The 21,905-nt window shown below is 38.5% G+C and overlaps 2 protein-coding genes across 4 annotated transcripts in view; one reads left to right on the forward strand and one right to left on the reverse strand.

Annotated features, from left to right (window-relative positions):
- Nucleotides 1–1,181: 1,181 nt before the first annotated feature.
- Nucleotides 1,182–18,867, reverse strand: LOC139961139 (uncharacterized). The gene is made up of 14 exons (XM_071960058.1): nucleotides 17,021–18,867; nucleotides 16,322–16,556; nucleotides 15,350–15,468; nucleotides 14,888–15,092; nucleotides 14,478–14,553; nucleotides 13,734–13,774; nucleotides 11,382–11,527; nucleotides 9,025–9,201; nucleotides 6,875–7,303; nucleotides 5,704–5,865; nucleotides 4,808–4,932; nucleotides 4,055–4,326; nucleotides 3,473–3,539; nucleotides 1,182–3,334 (listed from the first exon to the last, which is right to left on the reverse strand). The coding sequence occupies exons 1-14, from the start codon at nucleotides 18,848–18,850 to the stop codon at nucleotides 2,830–2,832; spliced, it is 4,389 nt and encodes a 1,462-aa protein (XP_071816159.1). The 5' UTR covers nucleotides 18,851–18,867; the 3' UTR covers nucleotides 1,182–2,829.
- The window catches only part of LOC139961138 (uncharacterized), a 46,224-nt gene continuing 31,471 nt past the window's right edge, over nucleotides 7,153–21,905 (forward strand). The window contains exons 1-3 of one of the 3 annotated variants that reach the window (XM_071960056.1): nucleotides 7,153–7,271; nucleotides 9,033–9,437; nucleotides 10,139–10,282. The gene's annotated coding sequence lies outside the window, so the exon portion shown is untranslated. The remainder of the gene's footprint in view (nucleotides 7,272–9,032; nucleotides 9,438–10,138; nucleotides 10,283–21,905) is intronic. The other 2 variants (XM_071960055.1, XM_071960057.1) reach the window with 2 other exon arrangements.

Raw genomic sequence — 21,905 nt, forward strand, 5'->3', positions numbered from 1 at the left:
GCCCAATTTTTTATCTGGCCAGATATAAATTCCAGATCTGGAGCAGATCTGGCCCAGATTGAAATTCCAGATCTGGGCCAGATCTGGATATTTATATCTGGCCCAGATCTGGGATTTCGGAAAGGGTACCTATGATAACCTATAGGTTACCTACTGCTTATCTATTAGCTACATGGGGAAGTTCGATCTAGGCCTCAAATCATACTTTTACTAACGTTACTCGGGTTTAAACTTTAAGACGAAATTCAGCTCAGTGAAACCATGTAGAATTACTAGTCAATCACAGAAATTATTTCCATTAGCATTGAGCATCAGCAACTTTTGACAATTTTTTATAATCTATTCAATAGGCATACCATTTCCGCTACTGTACTTTTTATCTTCTTGAAAAACTACACAATGATGCCGAGCGTTGAACGGACATTCAAAGTTCAAACTCAACTCAATGATAACAGCACTTGTTTGGGCTAGACTTTATAAAGTCTAGAGAATATATCCGACAGAAAGGTTTAGACCTAGACCTAGTTTCTCAGAGTTAGTACGCCCGCGGGTTACACTGAAATACCCAGATTAAACTAGGCCTATGCATGCCACATCATGCCATTATTTGAATATCTGCACAATAGAAATTTGTACATGGCTCGTACAGTTACTCTGAAACAGATACCATTGATCGGAGTTCTATAAGCGTATACGCTTATTTGCACATTTTCTCGTTCTTTTGAATCACGTAAATGATGGTATACGATAACACCGCGATGCTAAGAGAAAATATATGTGCATGATATGTCGTCTATAACACGGTAAGCAATATTAGGGACCATGTTAGAAAAGTCAAGTCGAATTCTTTCAGGAACAAAACTGAGCTGCTGTGTATACACAAAAAATTGCGATGGTTTCATATAAACAAATGTTTCTTTTCTGCTATTACGACAGAGCCTTCTTGTTAATCCTTGGATGATGGCAGGGAGTAAATAAGTAAGGTCAAAATTTCAAAGTTTTTAATAGAGAAGTTCATCAAAATGTTGGCAAGACTTAACTATGTGGAAGAAGAAAAGGAAAAGAAAAATTCATAAAAATCACCGACACACATCCTTACAATTACTTGTTGACCCCTACCTTAACATAGCCCCCCCCCCCCCCATGTTAATGTGTTGCCTAAGTGATGCCACTCAGTAATCATACTTACCCACCACATTTCAGTTCCAGTTGCTACAAGGGACGGCGATGGTACAAGGTCGCACAATATCTCATATTCAGTATATTATGGATGAGAAATGACAACAACAATGTGTATTGCGTACTAATACAAAGTTTAATGAGAAAATATCAACACATTGAATGATACATATTTATAAAGACTTCATATGTTTTATCCTCAAAGCAGCATGCATCCAAATAGTGACGTTGAAGAAACATTGCTTTGAATATTAAATGTAATAAATAATGTATGTACATCAAATTTAATTTAAGTTTAAAGAACTATTTACATTTAAGCATTTCTTATTTATTTATTTTATTTTTTTATTTTGGAGTTTGCAAATTGATAAATATTTTGAACTGGACTAATAAGAAAGGCATCTTTAACTATAACAATGCGCGCGTAACGCTGATAATATGACATACGCATAACACAATCTGCAATCTTGGTAATGTTGCTCCGAACTTTCCAGAACATTTCAATAAATTTGTAAGGTAGTGCCACAAGGTACCCCATTGGACATTAGAACCCTTTTCATTGCGCGCAGAAAATATGTAGTACTAGAATAGGAAATATATATAGTTATAATAGTACTGAGAAATATATAGTACAGAAAATATATAGTACAGGAAATATATAGTACTAGCTAATGATCCATAAGACTCGTGACCCTTAAAATGCTGTTATGTACGAAATTGTAGATCCGACTTGTTAGTAGAATTAATCTAAAAGGGTTTAGGCTGTCGACTAGGCATATGACTTCAAAGTTTTGTTTATACAGTGTCATTGTCTACGGATACTCTCCATTGTGAAAGCTTTAATATCCCTGGGAAATGGTTAAGGGTAATAATTCTCATTTTTCAAGGGGAATGAATACTCCTATCCGAGTCAATCACAGGACTTGAAAATGAAAAGCATTAAAACCAACTCTCAAGTACAACATGAGAGGAGTTATATCTGGAGAGAGAGAGAGTTGATTCTAGATCTCTAACACCACCAAGGAGGCAGGTATAACTCTCAAATATTGCGATCTCAAATATTGCGATGTACATTATGCCGGACTCAGGACTTTTTGTGCCAAAATACAAGATTGTTTTTGTATATACAATCACATGAAAAATAATACATTATTATGATAATGATCAGTGATTTGTATTACAATATGATATCTGAAGCAGTCAATCGATTAGTATTCCGGCTATTACTTGGATTTGCTAGCAATTGACCATTCTAAATAGGTGCATTGATATAACATGTGTCACATGATCAAACTGTATATCACGTGACTTTGGGAACAAGCATTTCTATCAGGCCCGCAGCTAGGTATTAGAGGGGCACCATCAATTGTAGGAGGGCACCAGCAAGTAAAGGATGGGCACAATAATCGTGCCCTGTAACTGTTGAAGTCTTTGTACGTAAAAATGAGGGGAAGGGGTACAGCTGTCTGCACGAGGAAGTGGGTTTCTCCCTGTATCCCAGCTTCGTCATGAGCCTATGAAACCGGTGAAAAGTAGGGGACGGTTCGGCGTGTGTTTTTCAAACAACTTAGTGTCATATGGTTAATTGTACAAAGATTTCCACTTGAGCTATGACAATGTATCCCATTTATCTTGTAAAAGTCAGGACAATTACGGTATGTATCGGTTTTCTTCCACGCTTGATATAGGAACCGTTGCTGGAAAAAATCCTTTGCCATTCGAATAACCGTTTGATGACGAGTGATTTTGGAATTTTGAGTGAGGAGGCATGAATGTATGAGTCTCAATTGTGCAGCATGGTAGTTTCCTTTTCCAATATGACACCACAGTAGGATGACGTAGGCAATACAATACGAATATCATAAATCCTTGCATCGAGTTGACTACCGTGAATAACCATTGGATCGGTCCGTTCAATACGTATATAAGACTAAGAAAGCCTAAGCTCCAAGTTAGACCTGTTAATGTCATAATCGATAACGCATTTCTCGCTCTTTTCAAGTTTTGTCTCTTTTTAATCCTTTCCGATTTGTTCACTGCGTTTGATTTCAAGAGCTGGCGTATGACCAGTATAAATATGATGGTGTTGCTAAGGACGACGATCCCAACAGGGACCAAAACCCCAACTATTAAAGGCCATTGGTCAAGAAAACAGCTGAAAGTAAAATGGGAGAGATGTGATTGAAAATTGCGGATATGATAGACACAAAATAAACTCGAAATGTGCGGTAATATGACCGACACGCAAGAAATAACATTGAATGGTGGTGTTAAAAATCTATAGGGCGCTTACCTGTTTGATCTGGTGTATGCCTCTCTACTAACACCAATAGACACCCCAACTATAAGGAATGGTACACCTGGAATGTAAATAAATAAAAAGTTATAATAAAATAAGAATACACGTGGGGCTAATTTCATTGACTACAGTATAGCAATTTTATTTATTGTATAGTCTTGAATTTGTTTTGACCACTGTAAATTATACACAAAATAATGACGACAGAATATTGAAATGTCTTTTTAAAAATACAATCGTTAGACGCCATACTTGGAATAAGCCTTGCTACCATTGGAGTATTAGATTGGCCTATATAAGTACGAAGACCACTTCTATGTTCATTACACAGCATATATTGAGTTGATATTATATATGCTGGAACGTAACTTTGTTATGACTCACACTAATTCGTATGTCATAGTCGGAATAGCATCATTGACTACTCACTGAGTCAATTAAACGCTTGGGGGGCGTGTAGCGAGGGATATCAGGTTATTCAATGAGGGGGGGGGGAGAAAACAGAAGACTATCATTTCATGTCAAAACATGGTAAAAAAAAGAAAGAAACATGAGTAACTATACAGTACCACTTACCACATGCAATGGCAGCTGCTTTATATATGAATCCTCTGATATGGGTGTTGAACACTTTCACAAAGAGAAGGTACATGTTGGCACCTTCAACTCCCATCCAGGCAATTGCATTTAAAGCAAAGAAGTGGAAAAGTGATGCGACCAGAGTACAGGGAATTCCAGATACGGAATAAGTGTTAGCGATTGCCATGGCGACAAAGCTACAGTAGAGTCCAAGCAGAGCCACACATAGTCCAACTAAGATCTTACTTGGCTGAGGTGATCGTAGGTCTCTGAAAAATCATGAATAAAATAGAGGATGGTTATCGATGACAGCCGGTCCGACGAGAGGGCCATCATGGTAGGTGGTGTAGCCCTGGGTAGGCTTTAGTTGGGGGGGGGGGTGGGGGGGGAACAAGGTAAACTAAAGAATAAAGCATTTCTAGTTTTACAACATTCTTAAGGAAAAATGACTAGTGATGAAATGTATAGTGACATAACGGTCCCTGGGACCCTACCTGGCCCCGATGATAATTCATTTACTGATTTACTCGTAAATAATAGTCTTAGACGCGAGTTGGCAATGCCGTTGATGACTGCAAATTCTCACATTGTGCTTTTGTATTGACTAGGCTATTCTCTTTCCTGTAGAAACGCGAAAGTACGACAAGTACCGCTAACTGGATACTCAGTCTTTCCGATGTCAAATGTTGTTAATATTACAAAGGTTACTTCATTTTTCTGAGATGTACACGGTTAACTTGATGTACTCACTTTTTCGACAAGTAAACTATGACAGTGATAATAAGCCCAAGTGTTGACACAGTACATCCAGTAAAACTTAGAATCTCCAGAATCCTGGCTTGTGTTGGGTCAATGGTACCCTGGCCATAAATATCCTAAAGAGAAGAGTTAAACATGGTAGTAATCCATTAAATAGCACTACACTACACTTTAATGTAGCGTACGTAATACGAGGTAATTTATGTTCGCATAAGTATTATTTGCAATTAGGTTTTTTTGTTTTTACCCTTCTAGCACCAGTAGATATTTTTACGTAATGATGATTACATGGTGGATTAAACCTTGTGTAAGTAAATGAAAGAGAAAGTATAAAATGTTTCAGTCCTTTCGTTTCGATCGTATACCAGAACCTTACTATAGCGAAGGCAGAGTGATGTCTACTACATACATCATTTAGCCTGCACAAATTTCCTATAGTGCTTGCGTTTTTCGTGTGAATTGTATAGGCCTAGTATCAAAGAAAACTTTAGGTTGTGGATCGTGAATTGCACCACTGGTATTCAATCCCTTTTGTTTGGAGACCCCAATTTCCACCTTCATTACCTTCGCAAACCTCCAGTGGCAGATGTCGTGGCTTGGAGAAGGCGTCTACGCCGGGCCGGAGGTATCCGCATCCACTTTGAGAAATTTTTATACGATTAAGGGCATGCTTAGTTGCAAAATGGTGTTATATTTCGTAACGTTTGAAGTCATTTAACATTAGCATGTATGTTCAAATGGTTTCAGTCTTTTTACCCCCACATATACCGGCAATTTCTTCTTTCTCCCGAATTTTCTTGGCGACCCCTCCAACATTTTTGGACAACCTCAAAAAGGATCGCGAAGTTCACTTGCAATACCAAGGAGCCACACACAACCACGCTTACCATCAGGACCGCGAAGTTAGTCAGATGATCACATTGACAGAGTATCTGACCGTTACGTGTCCTTCCCTGGTACGTACATCCGTCTGATGACCAGTTACCATTACCGCCATCAGCGTCAAAGTCCCAGAATACACACACAGGGTTAAAAATCTTCCCATTGGTCTGTATGAAGTAGAATGAATTTGATTAAATATATTAAATGTCGAACAATTTTGATACCCTGTATATTGCACAGTTCTGTAAGTTATAAACAACAGTACAACAATTGAAACTTGAGTGAAATATTAAATTTTTATAAGAAAATACATTCAATCATTCATTTTACGTTCAGAAAGAACATATGGAGAAAAAAAAATACAATTATAACGTCACCGTTGCTCAACTAACCCCACCCTGCCAGGCTCGGAACTCCTAAATCAAAGTAACGCAAGGAATGCGAATGTTCAATATTGCTTTGCCTCACTCAGAAACTCGCCGAGTTGGCGTATGTCAAGTCACAACGCATGGCTACATTAAGTAAAGAGCACAGTGTCAGTAGAATACTCGGCGGGGTCAAATCTATTCCAACCTTTCAATTCAAATTTTTCAAATATTATATGTTTAACATTTCACTCACTGTATATTTACTTCCATAGGATACACACCATTTAACGACGTCACTATGTCGAATAGAGTCATATTGTCTACAATGCGTACGGTCTATAAACTAGTAGGATGTGTTATAGTATTTGATCTACATTGCAATCAATTGGATCAAAACTCTGAACGTTCATCAACCAGCGACCGATCAAACGCATTCCAACTAATTTAAAAATTCATTGTTAAGAAACGTCGTTCACCCAAGATAAAGCCTGACCAAGAGAGAAAAAGCCTTGATCCATTTCCCCTTGTCCCCTTAAATGTGACTGATGTGATGGTAACAATAGTTATGTAAATCATGCATGTAATAAATGGATCAAATCTGGAATGAGACACCCAATTATCCTCGCTAGGAATAGCCTTATGAAATGTTCTTCTTTGAGAAGGATACACGAGTACGAAATGATTTCTTTTGTTCATGGAAAATGGACTTTCTATAGGATATATATCCTTACAACATTATTACTATGATAATAAGGTGCACTGAGATTCCAAGATGCTGAATACGTTGAATAACCATGCACACACATACCTCCAAGGGCATAAACCGTTGTTGCACGTATCCAGGCACGTACGTTATATCTCGTCCTTTATTGGACAATGTCGCAGACAGGACTCGTGTATTGATGGATCGCTCAAACTCCGTCTCGTTTTCATTCTCCATTTGCAGCCATCTTGATCCAAATAGAGTCGGTCTTCTATAAACCAAGAAGACTGCCCTCAGTGATTCCTGATCGGTTATTCTGTCACCGAAGTTATCCGGCAATTGCAAGAATGTTGAAGCACTTTCTATTTCTGTAACTTCATCAGGAGAGGAGAATACCACCAGATCATCATCAGTCAAGTCATCAACAGTGGAAGTTGCATTACTACTGCTGTCCGTTCCCTGCATAGCGGATGTGTCAGAGACGAATGATGCTACGCCAAAGGTATTTAACTTACTCTGTGTAACATCCACGGCCTATGGACATTCAAGGCAATACATAGAAATTATCATTATTTCCATCTTTTTGCTTATCTATACACGTACATCTCTATATCTGCTCGTCATTACGTGACAATAAGGGGCGGATCTTGCTTTCTAAAACAGGAGAAGGTGTGGCCCTGGGGTCGTTGAAGCCGACTCCCATTGTCTTAACGAAAGTAAAAAGAAAAAAATATATTGTATGTGAAAGTGTGTGTTCTGAGTTATGTTTAAGATGTAAATTGGGTCTATATACTAATGTCTATACGCGCAAGGCTAGTTCGCGCTCATAACAACTTGATTTTTTTTGTGGGGATGGAAAGGGTCCGGGGTTGGGGGGGGGGGAGTACCCACCCGTTTTGATATTGGCATAAATTTATCTGAAACAAATTAATGGAATTTATATAGTTGATAAAGCTATATTATTGCGTTATGCATTAAAACTGATCGTCGAAGCTTGAACGTTCTGGTGGTATAATGAAGCCATCGTGCATTCTCTCTATAGAATCAGGGCAAACAAAAGCTATACCTTACATAACAAGAGACTAGCGTTAGATGGGTGGTTAGTTTATAAATGGAATAATGCAACAAAAAGACCAAAGTTGCACAATGCAGCTAAAACGATGCATCAAAAAAATATTATAAAAGTATAAACAAAGACATGTACCTGATGTGCGAATGCCACGCTGAAATCAGGATGGCTGTTATAATTCCAATGTTGTAAAACATTTAATACCAACATGCAGAAATTATTCTGCTTATTTGGGACCTCTATATAGGAATGCATGTGTGCCTCTTTGTTCTAACACTATTGAAAAATAGGATGATACTGGTTTTTATGAAAGCGAATTAGTTGAGGTAAGTTAGCCGAGCATATAAAAAATATCTTCAGCGAATTGACGTACACAACCCTGGCTACCAATACACAGAGAGGAAGGTTTTGCCGAAAAATCCTTTTGCATATCAATAACACTAAACTTGTCCAGAAAGACATAACTTTTGGGGGACAAACTAAAACGAATGACAATTGACTTTGTACAGGGTTAATTATCATTTGCGAATGACAACGAATGACAACGAAGGACGGTGGTGAGTGGAGATAGAATATGATTCATGGAGTTGAGTAAATGCGGTTGTATTGGTTTTCTGGGCAAAAAGGATTTGTGGAAAATCGCATGTTACGTGGTTGCAGGGTTTGGTGTAATTTACGGATAGAAACCAAAGGGCCGCCCCATAACTGGCGCAAATTTTCTCCTTTTCCAGTCCTTTTTACACCCCCCCCCCCTCAAAAAAAAGTTTCATAGAAATGTCCAATATAAGGACTCTTCCTGAAATTTTTAGCCGTTTCAAGACGATAGTATTGTTAGTTTCTAACAACTAATATCGGTTTGCGTGGCTTAAATATACCCACGAACACTGATCTCTGTAGAGATCAGACAGTGCCCACGAAGTCTGAACTGTGATATCCGGTTGAAGCATATGTCTGTGCTGTCATTCATTGTCATTCGTTTTAGTCAACGCAATTTTTTAGTGTGTACAACATATTGTCATTCGTTATGTGTAACGCAATTGTCATTCGTTTTAGTAACACCCAACTTTTGGTCGTGGTTAGGCTTATATTGAAAACTGCATTTCGCAAACTATGTTCGGCTCTCTGAAATCTTATTAGAGGTGTAAAATAAACATCAGAAGATACGAAAAGTCGATTTTTGTTTTACCTCCACAGCGATATTTGGAAGTTTCTTGGAGAAGGAAGTATTGGCTGGCAGTTCCACTCTGATTAATTGTTGCTCAAGTGATCTCGTTATTCCACTCGCATTGTTGTTGGCTTGCATAAGAACTGACTCGTTGGCGCTCAATACGTTGTTCACAATTTCTAGCACATTCTGAGTCGTCTGTCAAAGACAAAATAAAGCGTAGTTTGATTTGAAAGCAATCCTGGTCATCCCGTCTGCTTGACTATTTAATCGTCGCACTACACGAACATGATTAAAACCACAGTTCAAAGACATAACCTCGTGTGGGGAAAATAAAAATAAAAATTACTTCGGATATCCGGGATTTTTTCTTGTCTGACATCTCAACTAGAAAATACCTTTGAATGTGTTCTGTTCCTACGTCTGGGTGGTAGGTCTGTGTCTTATTTATGTGTATGCATATGTACAAGTTGTATGTCTCGGTGATATTTCGTAGTCCTCACGTGCCTTATTGATGTGTGAGTACCGGTAATATTTGATAGTTCTTTGCATATCTAAGTGCTATTTCTGAGTGACATGTCTTATTTCTATGTATGCATATGTCCGAGTCGTATATCGCAGTGATATTTCGTAGTCCTTATTGTGCCTTATAGATGTGTCTGAGTGAATATTTGATAGTTCTTTGCATATCTAAGTGCTATGTCTGAGTGATATGTCTTATTTCTATGTATGCATATGTCCGAGTCGTATATCGCAGTGATATTTCGTAGTCCTTATTGTGCCTTATAGATGTGTCTGAGTAAATATTTGATAGTTCTTTGCATATCTAAGTGCTATGTCTGAGTGATATGTCTTATTTCTATGAATGCATATGTCCGAGTCGTATATCGCAGTGATATTTCGTAGTCCTTATTGTGCCTTTTTGATGTGTCTGAGTAATATTTGATAGTCCTTTGCATACCTAAGTGCTTTGTCCGAGTGATATGTCTTATTTCTATGTATGTCTTAACGTTGTGCCTGAGTGATATGTCTTAGCTCCAGTGGTTTTTCGTTCGTCTGAGTGATATGTCTGGGTCCCGTCTCTGAGTGAGATATTAGAGACTTATATGTCTACGTTCTGTGTTTGAACCTATAGGTATTAGACATCATATATGTCTTGGATCAGTTTCTATACCCATGTACGTCCATTCCAAATAAGAAATGTGGTGACTAAAGCCAAATCCTGACTGAGCGACCGTGCTGGATTGAACGGTGCCTATAACGACGGAGATGAGAGAAGGTAAGCTAATTAATTTGACTTTTATCTGAAAGCTATATTAATCACATTTATAACGTACCTTGCTGTAAATAAATGAAATGAAAGTATATCGATGTAGATGTGTTTACTTAATCTGAAATTCTACTGAAAATATGTGCCCTGAGATTAGGACAAAATAGATTTCCAGGACAGGTCAAACTTCTCTGTACTTATGATCGGTTTCAATATATATTCCTCATTAACATATCAGATTTTAGTTTGACATAGCTTTTAAATACTTCTGTAATTTGTAACGATGTTACCTCTAACGATGTACTTGATGTACTAGTACTTGATCGATGTACTTGTAACGATGTTACTTTAAATACTTCTGTACTTTGTAACGATGTACCCGCATACCTATCGTACTTCGATAGTTCAGTATTTTAATTTTATCACCATCCTACACAGTGGCGTAACCAGACTTTTACATCTGGGGGGCCGGGGCGGGGCTGATGGGGGCAAAATTTCAAGCGGGGGAGGGGCAAATTTCTCGCCCAACCACGTACTTTTGAAACAATGGTAACATTACTGTTATGTATATATCTTTACCCAAATTGAACAGTTTATTCCTGAGTTTCATCCGTTAATAAGGAAAATATATAAAAATATTATCTTGATATGGTGTAGAGAGTCAAGCGCGTAGCCAGGTTTTCATCCTAGGGGGATGGAGCGCATTCAATTTATTGACATGTTAACGAGAACCCTTTGCGCATATATCTGCGTGGGGTTCATGGGGCGAAGGGCCTGGAAGCTATACGATATGATGGACTGTAGAGGCTTAAGAACTTTCAATATTTTATCCAAGCGGTCGCTACGATAGCCATGTAAAATTACACTAAAATGTTCAAAATGCTGCACATGATTAGCCAACTGTTGTCCCCCCCCGCGCTGGTTACGCCACTGGTCCTACAGTAGCCCCTACTACCCTTAGAGAGTTGCATACAGGGTAATCAACATTTTCAAATAAGTCAAATGAAACATTGAGCAGCCTGTTAAGCCTATTAACGGCATTGTAATGAGATGTTAAGTTTGACAGGAATCTTCACTACTACTGAAGTGTTGCGTGTAATGGTCTTACCTCCATATCGGTGACTTCTAGATCAACAATGTCTTGTAATACAGCGGCAGCTGTGTCCAGGTCACCAACTCCCAACATTGGCGCCATCATTTCAGTCATGGTAGCGTATAATTCGCTAGCAGACGCCACATTTTCTTTCGTAATAACTAAGGGCAACATAAGACACAAAAATCACGGTATTAAAAAAGTAGTGACGAACTTTCTATTTTTAGAAACATTTTGCGACGGTAGGTTTCCCTCCTCACATTTGAAACTTTCAGGAAAACACGTAAATACCCAGGGGACATCTTCAAACGATATACGACCCCTTTTAACTTTTAGTCAGTTACCTTAAGAATATACTGTCCTCCCGTTTATAAATTTTGAAACTGTGAAATAGAGAAATATCCTTGTTAGTGAACGGTTGCTCATTTAGGTCGCTACATTCAGGTCGCTACATAGGTCGCTACATTATACGAGGCCACAAGGAGGCCACACAGGTCAGGTCGCTACATAGGTCGCTACATTTAGGTCGCTACATAGGTCGCTACATTATACGATAGCCTTGATAAGAAGAAAACATGTATTGGAATATTCTTAGATCTATCAAAAGCATTTGATACCATTGACCATCGTATTCTGCTAAACAAGTTATCATTCTACGGTATTAGAGGACCAACCCTTAACTGGATGGACAGCTACTTATCAAAACGTTTACAGTATACTTCGTATAAGAAGACCATGTCTGACTATGCTGAAATCCGCTGTGGTGTTCCTCAAGGTTCAATATTAGGACCACTTCTTTTCATTATATATATCAATGACATCTGTCATATCTCTAATATTGCAAAAACTATTTTATTTGCAGATGACACTAGTATATTTTTCGAATCCAATAACTTGAATACTTTACATGACATAGTATCCATGGAGTTGAATCAATTTAACGACTGGTTTGCAACTAATAAGCTTTCACTTAATCTTGATAAAACCAGCTACATTGTGTTCAATAAAAGCAAATCTTTTTCTTGGAAAAAAGACATTTTAATGGATGGTAAGCCTATCAAGCATGTACATAGCATAAAGTTTCTCGGAGTTTATATTGATAGTAAACTTACTTGGTGTGAACATATATCAAATATTGCAAACACTGTGGCGAAAAATGTGGGTATCATTTCTAAGTTGAAACACTATTTTCCTCAGAATATTCTTAGAATGCTTTACCAAACATTAGTGTTCCCCCATTTTTCATATTGCTCTATAATCTGGTCTGGCACCCATAATGTTTATCTTCACCCTCTTGAAATCCTACAAAAGAAAGTCATTCGTCACATAACTCATTCTGAATATCGTGAACACACCAGCTCACTTTTCAAATTGCTCAACTTATTAAAATTTAACGATATTGTTAGGCTGAATGTAGCCACATTCTTTTACAAGGCTTGGAATGGCTTACTTCCTGCAGCCTTTCATGACTTATTTACTATTAACAGCGCCATACATAGTCACCGCACTAGAAGTGCCGGTCAAGCACACCACAACTTATGTAATACAACATTTGGTACGTTAAGTTTAAAGAATCGTGCTATGAGGACATGGAATGATCTAACTGCTACTATAAAATCTAAACCATCTAAAGAAACATTTAGAAAAGCACTAAAAAAAGAAGTAATTTCTCAGTATTGATACATCGTTTATATTGTATGTTATTAATTATTCTTTATTAAGACACTAGTTATATTTTCATTTATGTATATATGTTTTTTTTTGTTTTTGTTTTCCCTTTCTTTCTTTCTTTCCTGGGAGTCCTTTACCTTGTTAAGCCTGAATTGGCTTTTTAGAGGACTTCCCTCCACATGTATATATCCAGTGGAAAATCAAATAAATCAAATCAAATCAAATCAAACATTCCGTCCGACAAGTTTACCAACATTATATATTCAACATTAGATTGCATTGATTCGGACATGTCAAGTATCTACTTTTATTCACCAAATGAACGTAAAATGAATTAGACTATGGCATACAGTGAGTCTTTAAAAATATAACATTAACTTTCACATATACTTTTAAACCTGACACAAAATTGTGGCAAATTTTTCCAGTGTCATGAAAATCTTAACCCTAGCACTATGATCATGTACACGCATAATAACGAACCTGTGTCATGAATGGAATTGAAAGATGTCGGTTATTGGTGTATCATATCCAGTTTGCCTGATAAAAAATTAAACGTTCTATAGATCTACTGACACAATTTTCATCCACGAAAGCATCCCGTGCCCCCCCCCCCACACACCCCCTCCTCCCATCGCCATCTCACTTCCGCGTAAACAAAGTTGCCCAATACCTATACGCTTAAGGCGAACTTACTTGGTCTACCACAATGGTCTCCTTGCCATTCAAGTGTGCATCTGAAAGAAATTTCTGAGATTATTAGATTGAGAAGAATAACGCAATATGTCGTTCAGCAATGTTTTCATTCAGTTTCCGTCGATTATGCGTAAAAACCCACAAAATTGCTGATGCCAAAAGAACAATACATTCTTCATTCAGATATTGAGGGAATATAAAAACACAATGGGAAGTGGAGTAGTTAACAGTTGGCACGCGACATTGTTTGTTTAAGGAATAAAAGAAAAATATCCCGTTACAAGTATTTTTACAAGAAAGATGTTATAGACGAAAAGAAGCCATTAACATTTTACAATACTGTCATTCAAGTTTGCACGTGCCCACATGTATACAACTGACTGTTGTATATAGGAACACAGCGATGTTTCTTGTCGAAAAATCAAACATACTAGCGTCCGCAAAGGGTGGGTGGGTTTTAACAGCTTTTAGTTAGCCGCATCAGTATTAGATTTCCAGTTACGTCACTGTTTTCTCTAGCTAAGAATTCAGTGAATACATACCTTTACGGCATTTTATTTCGTATGTGTTCAAGCACTGCATGGTCACATTTGAAGAATTTAATTGCAAACGAGAATTTACTTTTATTTCTTGCGGAATTCTTTCGGGCGATCTGCTGCAGTTGTGATGATAAAAACTGCTCTAAATATCTCTGATCCTGCCTTATGAAATCGATGGAAATAAATTTCAAATAAATTGCCTTACTTGCATTGCGATTTAAAGAAACTGTTTGCCAGACAACCTCCGCCGTTTGAACAAGCAAACGTCCCCGGGCACACCGCTAAAGTACAAAAATAAAAGAGGTGATATGTATACATACCTTCTATATATATGATTAAATTAATGTGGAACACTAGATTAGTGACGAAGGTGGGAGCATGATCCTTACTGATATATTCCACTGAGGAGGTAAATTATCTGCTAGTCAGTATTAAGTACGCGATTTATATATTTTTTAAACTTGAACTTTCTACATTCAGATAACGTTCCTAATATATGTCGTAAATAACATGAATTATCCTTACGTTACATAATTATATGCACTACCGCATTTAATAACCAGAACAGTATAAGAAGTCTTCCTAATTAAGTGTACAATAACTCCATGCACGTACCATCGACCGCTGTTGACTGTAAAGTCAGATCAGCGAAATTCAGCGTACCATCATTTCGGAGGCTTGTTAAAGAAGAACTGATTTCGCTCTTTGTGGGCTGTTTTCCAAAAGTGACAGCAAAAACACCGACGAGAGAACCCTTGATAAAAGGAGGAACGAATGTAGCGTCTATGTAGGATGGCAGAAAGGTTGATAAATCCGCAAGCTGAAATATAATAACAAGGACAATAAATATACAATGGTATTGACTATGGCGACGCTGGCTAAAAGATCTTTTGCAGCGACTTGTCTCAAAACCGAGGCGGTGTCATTTATTTTTGGGTAACCTGGAATTACGAATTGTTTGACATAGGCTATACGTTACCCACTGTATAATGAACAGGTAAACCATTATTATAATATAATAATAGACCTAAAGTATACGTCGTATAGAACACTATTTGCAGTTACTTTGTCGCTCACCTTGCTTAGTATATTTCCCTCTAAATCAAGGGATTCCTGGCTGGTAGGATCGAGATAGGGAGAAACATTGAAGCTGTTTGGTGTATTGTAGGTCAGTGTGACACGCTCTGTTGCAACCGCTGAGAAATGCAAACATGAAAGGAAATGAAGAAAAAACGTGAGTTGTGTGTTCTGCTGCTGATTCTAGAGAATACAACATTCTGTCCGCGGTTTATAGGCTGATTTTGCAATTTAACATCTGCATGCACAGTCTGCGAGAAATCAAAACTGAACAAACCGTATAGTGATAAACGTTGGAGCAGAGTGGGCTTGTGCCCCTTTTCCACAGTACACAACGTGATAGTTGCACTTACAAGTTGAAATCGACAGTTTTGAAATGAATGAAAATTAGCAGAGTGAAATAAGTAATGGCTCTATTAATAGTTCTGTTAGAACTGTATACCATGACGTCACCTAATTAAATGGGTCATTTATTTATTTCATGTTTTGTTCATATATCATATATATAGGTTCATAATAATGATTGATTTTAAGTCTCCTGTATGTTGTTAAGCTGTCCATTTTACACAAAGAGCCAGTTAATCCGGAATATGGATTATATTGATTAATTACCTCCTATTATAGCTCGCATAGTATGAAAATATGATCTTGTAGTAACCATTTCTCCAGTGGCAGGCTTTTAAAGCATACAGGTAGACGCAAACGCACATGTCAAATGATTTCTATCATACTCAAAGGCAAAACTAACGTGATTCGTCTGATAAGGTGAGGGGTGGGGATCCGGGATAAACACCCGCAATTTCGGTATAATTAATTGGAAGAAGTGCATAGTCCCAAATATACGTTCACCATGTCCTTTCACCGCCACAAAAGATACTGCAGTATGCATTCTGTGGTGCTCCGTTCGTAAAGTGCATGTCCTGCTAATTACGATAGTTCTAGGATATGTGGGAAAGTAACATGTGGACTCACCAAACTGAAAAGAGTTTTCTCTGACAGTAACATTCTCTATCAAGGTATCCATCCTTTCTCCGTTTAATCCTTTGTTGAATTCGATGATGTAATCAAACCTGGTACAGCGGCCGTTCGTAACAAAATGGAAATCAAACTTCACGATATAAGAATCTCCATTCACTGATACGAACATAAGATCCTCGAATTTACTGAACCACTGCCTGCAGAGACTTTCCACAAATATTTGAGTCATCTTGAAGAACAAAATGTGTATGATATGAATAATTTCGTTAGCCTATAGTTCGTTAGCCTACATTAAACGACAGAGCGCTAAATACATGATTTCACTTGCGTATGTCCTTGCAAATACATATGATTGTATATGTGTGTGTGTGTCTTATACACTATTTAATGTTAAGCTTTACACTGTAGCAATGAAGTTGCTCAAGTGCATGTTGGGTCTACTCGAATACAGTAGTGTTCTTAACCAAGTTCTTAACCATTCTGTTCGTAAGGTCATTTGCTCAGCAGATGGTTTTGTATGTCCTTGATACCTTTTATGTATACTGTGAGATAAGAAGAAATGATCAAAAATTAGAAACAAATCGACAAGCACGAAGCCTAAGCGAAGTCAATGTTGTTTAACGTGCATAGTTTGGGACCGTATATATGCATAAACAAATCTATTACCTACATTCGGATAACCACACAACTTACTCTGTCCTGGATCAGTTTCTCAGTCTCATCGGTTATAATCGTTTCTTTTTGAGTGATGGAAAGGTAGAGTTCACCTGGAAATATCTTGATTACCATCTCCGGCGACAACATTCCTGGTGGAGAGGCTGGCATTTCATTTTCACCCATGTTTGGTGGCGGTGATAACATTTCATTCATGTTCGGAGGAGGTGATAACATTCCATTCATGTTAGAAGGAGGTGATAACATTCCATTCATGTTAGGAGGAGGTGGTAACGTTCTGTTCATGTTAGGAGGAGGTGATAGCATTCCATTCATGTTAGGAGGAGGTGGTAACGTTCTGTTCATGTTAGGAGGAGGTGATAGCATTCCATTCATGTTCGGAGAAGGTGATAACATTCCATTAATGTTCGGAGGAGGTGATAATATTCCATTCATGTTCGGAGGAGGTGATAACATTCCATTCATATTAGGAGGAGGTGGTAACGTTCCATTCATGTTCGGAGGAGGTGATAACATTCCATTCATATTTGGAGGAGGTGATAGCATTCCATTCATGTTAGGAGGAGGTGATAACATTCCATTCATATTAGGAGGAGGTGGTAACGTTCCATTCATGTTCGGAGGAGGTGATAACATTCCATTCATGTTAGGAGGAGGTGGTAACGTTCCGTTCATGTTAGGAGGTGATAACATTCCATTCATGTTAGGAGGAGGTGGTAACGTTCCGTTCATGTTAGGAGGTGATAGCATTCCATTCATGTTCGGAGGAGGTGGTAACGTTCCGTTCACGTTAGGAGGAGGTGGTAACGTTCCGTTCATGTTAGGAGGTGAAAACATTCCATTCACGTTACGAGGAGGTAGTAACGTTCCGTTCATGTTAGGAGGAGGTAATAACATTCCATTCATGTTAGGAGGAGGTAGTAACGTTCCGCTCATGTTAGGAGGTGATAACATTCCATTCATGTTAGGAGGAAGTGGTAACGTTCCGTTCATGTTAGGAGGAGGTGGTAACGTTCCGTTCATGTTAGGAGGTGATAACATTCCGTTCATGTTCGGAGGAGGTGGTAAAGTTCCGTTCATGTTAGGAGGTGATAGCATTCCATTCATGTTCGGAGGAGGTGGTAACGTTCCGTTCACGTTAGGAGGAGGTGGTAACGTTCCGTTCATGTTAGGAGGAGGTGAAAACATTCCGTTCACGTTAGGAGGAGGTGGTAACGTTCCGTTCATGTTAGGAGGAGGTGAAAACATTCCATTCACGTTAGGAGGAGGTGGTAACGTTCCGTTCATGTTAGGAGGAGGTAATAACATTCCATTCATGTTAGGAGGAGGTAGTAACGTTCCGTTCATGTTAGGAGGTGAAAACATTCCATTCATGTTAGGAGGAGGTGGTAACGTTCCGTTCATGTTAGGAGGAGGTGATAGCATTCCATTCATGTTCGGAGGAGGTGGTAACGTTCCGTTCATGTTAGGAGGAGGTTGTAACGTTCCGTTCATGTTAGGAGGTGATAACATTCCTATCATGTTCGGAGGAGGTGATAACATTCCATTCATGTTCGGAGGAGGTGATAACATTCCATTCATGTTAGGAGGAGGTGATAGCATTCCATTCATGTTCGGAGGAGGTGATAACATTCCATTCATGTTAGGAGGAGGTGGTAACGTTCCATTCATGTTCGGAGGAGGTGATAACAATCCATTCATGTTCGGAGGAGGTGGTAACGTTCCGTTCATGATAGGAGGTGATAACATTCCATTCATGTTCGGAGGAGGTGGTAACGTTCCGTTCATGTTAGGAGGAGGTGGTAACGTTCCGTTCATGTTAGGAGGAGGTGACAACATTCCATTCATGTTAGGAGGAGGTAATAACATTCCATTCATGTTAGGAGGAGGTAGTAACGTTCCGTTCATGTTAGGAGGAGGTGACAACATTCCATTCATGTTAGGAGGAGGTGATAACATTCCATTCATGTTAGAAGGAGGTGGTAACGTTCCGTTCATGTTAGGAGGAGGTGGTAACGTTCCGTTCATGTTAGGAGGAGGTGACAACATTCCATTCATGTTAGGAGGAGGTAGTAACGTTCCGTTCATGTTTGGAGGAGGTGATAACATTCCATTCATGTTAGGAGGAGGTAGTAACGTTCCGTTCATGTTAGGAGGAGGTGATAGCATTCCATTCATGTTAGGAGGAGGTTGTAACGTTCCGTTCATGTTAGGAGGAGGTGGTAACGTTCCGTTCATGTTAGGAGGAGGTGACAACATTCCATTCATGTTCGGAGGAGGTAGTAACGTTCCGTTCATGTTAGGAGGAGGTGATAACATTCCATTCATGTTAGGAGGAGGTGGTAACGTTCCGTTCATGTTAGGAGGAGGTGATAACATTCCATTCATGTTAGGAGGAGATGGTAACGTTCCGTTCATGTTAGGAGGTGATAACATTCCATTCATGTTCGGAGGAGGTGGTAACGTTCCGTTCATGTTAGGAGGAGGTGGTAATGTTCCGTTCATGTTAGGAGGAGGTGATAATATTCCATTCATATTTGGAGGTGACAACATTCCATTCATGTTAGGAGGAGGTGGTAATGTTCCGTTCATGTTAGGAGGAGGTGATAATATTCCATTCATATTTGGAGGTGACAACGTTCCATTCATGTTAGGAGGAGGTGGAAACGTTCCGTTCATGTTCGGAGAAGGTGGTAACGTTCCGTTCATGTTAGGAGTAGGTGATAACATTCCATTCATGTTTGGAGGCGGTGATAACATTCCATTCATGATTGGAGGTGACAACATTCCATTCATGTTAGGAGGAGGTGGTAATGTTCCGTTCATGTTAGGAGGAGGTGATAATATTCCATTCATATTTGGAGGAGGTAGTAACGTTCCGTTCATGTTAGGAGGAGCTGATAACATTCCATTCATGTTAGGAGGAGGTGATAGCATTCCGTTTATGTTAGGAGGTGGTGATAACATCTCGTTCATGTTAGGAGGCGGTGACAACATTCCATTCATGTTAGGAGGAGGTTGCGGTAATGTTTCATTTCGGTCAGGAAGCGAAGGAGATGTTTCTTGTCCTGGAACACCTGAAAAAGTTCAAGTTGAGATTTATATTGATCTTTGTCTGGGGTTTTGTATCTGATGATAAGCAGTGGATTATGTATCACCAATGCATTTAGAGTTATGCCGTTTAATTTTGATAAATATTCAGCCACAAATATACAAGGACCCCCTCACGTCAAAACCTCCTTCCAGTTGTGGTAACGGGTATATAAGGAAATAACCTTGAATGTACCGCATGGCCGTTACACTCCAAAGGCTGCTGGTTGCCTTGATATCAATAGTATATCTCTCTCTCTCCGCAAGTGTATACACTTAGATAATACTTTTTGAGAGTTTGTTGTTTTATTGCCAGCACAAATCACAACCGAAATCATCACCCGATTGATCTTACTGCCATCGCATTGTCATAGTGAAGGTACCTATGCCTAACACTAATTTGCATACATGAGTCTGGACTGAAGTCCTTTTTGTAACGTATTAAGCATTAAAAACTACCTGGTATATGTGACGCTTTTTTTTAACAATTAAAAAAAAATAAAGCAAAAAATAAAACAAACAAACAAACATGGACTTTGTGTAGATCATTATTCATCTGCTTTGAGTGACTCCCGTGAGAAAGAATACAATCATCAACGGGAACTATCTGCTTCGAATTTTGGAGACAATTTTTTCACGTAACATTCTCCTTTTAATACTTACATTTAAAGCCGTGGAAGAGAAATAAAAACAGTAGAAACCATACATCTCTCTGTATATCCTTCATAATGGTCGGGCCAAACCGTACTTCAGATATCGAAAATTGCCTGTCCGAAGAAAAGGATAAAACCAAGTGTGATGTAGGCCTAATGTGATTTCGTTTATTTAGCACCAGCACATAAATTCTCTCTCTATTCTTATTATCTAGTAGTTTTTGTCAGTGTGTTACTAATTTTAATATGATTTATGTTGTTGTACTTTTACACACTAATTGTCGCAGTTCTCCTAGACTTTAAAAAAACTATGGTATATTTTCATACTAAATATGGTTACTTTAAATTAATATTGTATCTTTAATATGTTCTCTTTCTTTTTCTATGAAAGTCAGACAAGGCTGTATGCTCTTATCATTCTGTAGTTTTCATAGTGTTAACCCCACATGTGAGCTTAACAATATTGACATCACTTCTCCCGTGTAACAGTCGTACGCAAATTTAAGGCCCGGTCACACTACAGCGATATTTTATCGGAATACGGTCCGATATTTCCGATTTTAGGCCGAAGAGTGAGGTTTGTGGTAGTGAATGTAATGAATGCAGTGGAATATTCGAATACCTACTCCAAATCTGAGGGGTTCTGGAACGGACTACATTCTGAAGTGACGTCACATCGAAAAACGATAAAAATCGGAAGAGAAATCGGATAGCTATCCGATAAAAGGAAACGGAGTCAATATCAAAAGTTAGGAGAGGGCTATTCCACATCGGAATGGCTCAACAGATAGCAAAATCAGGTCCTTTATCACTGTGGCTAGAAGACCCGAACGAAAAACAGGCTGTTTCGATTCCTCCGGGAAAATCGGATAGTATTCCGATAAAAAATCGGTATAGTGTGACCGGTGTTGGGTGCTAAGATACGGAAGCTGACTATGGAGGCATTACTGAAAATATTGTTTAATTTTCCATTATTCTGATTTGAATATTTCAGTTTTCAACTTTATTTTGGTTTTCTGAGCTTTGTTTTTCGTTTATCCTGGTTTACTTTCTCCGTTGTTTTTTCTCTCGAGATTTTTTTTTTCGGAGTTTATTTTTTGTTTTTCTTCTCGTTTCTCTGGGATTATTCTCATGAGACAGTCCTGATGTGTTTCAGCTCT

Source organism: Apostichopus japonicus, chromosome 20 (genome assembly GCF_037975245.1).
Source record: "Apostichopus japonicus isolate 1M-3 chromosome 20, ASM3797524v1, whole genome shotgun sequence".
Taxonomy (NCBI): domain Eukaryota; kingdom Metazoa; phylum Echinodermata; class Holothuroidea; order Aspidochirotida; family Stichopodidae; genus Apostichopus; species Apostichopus japonicus.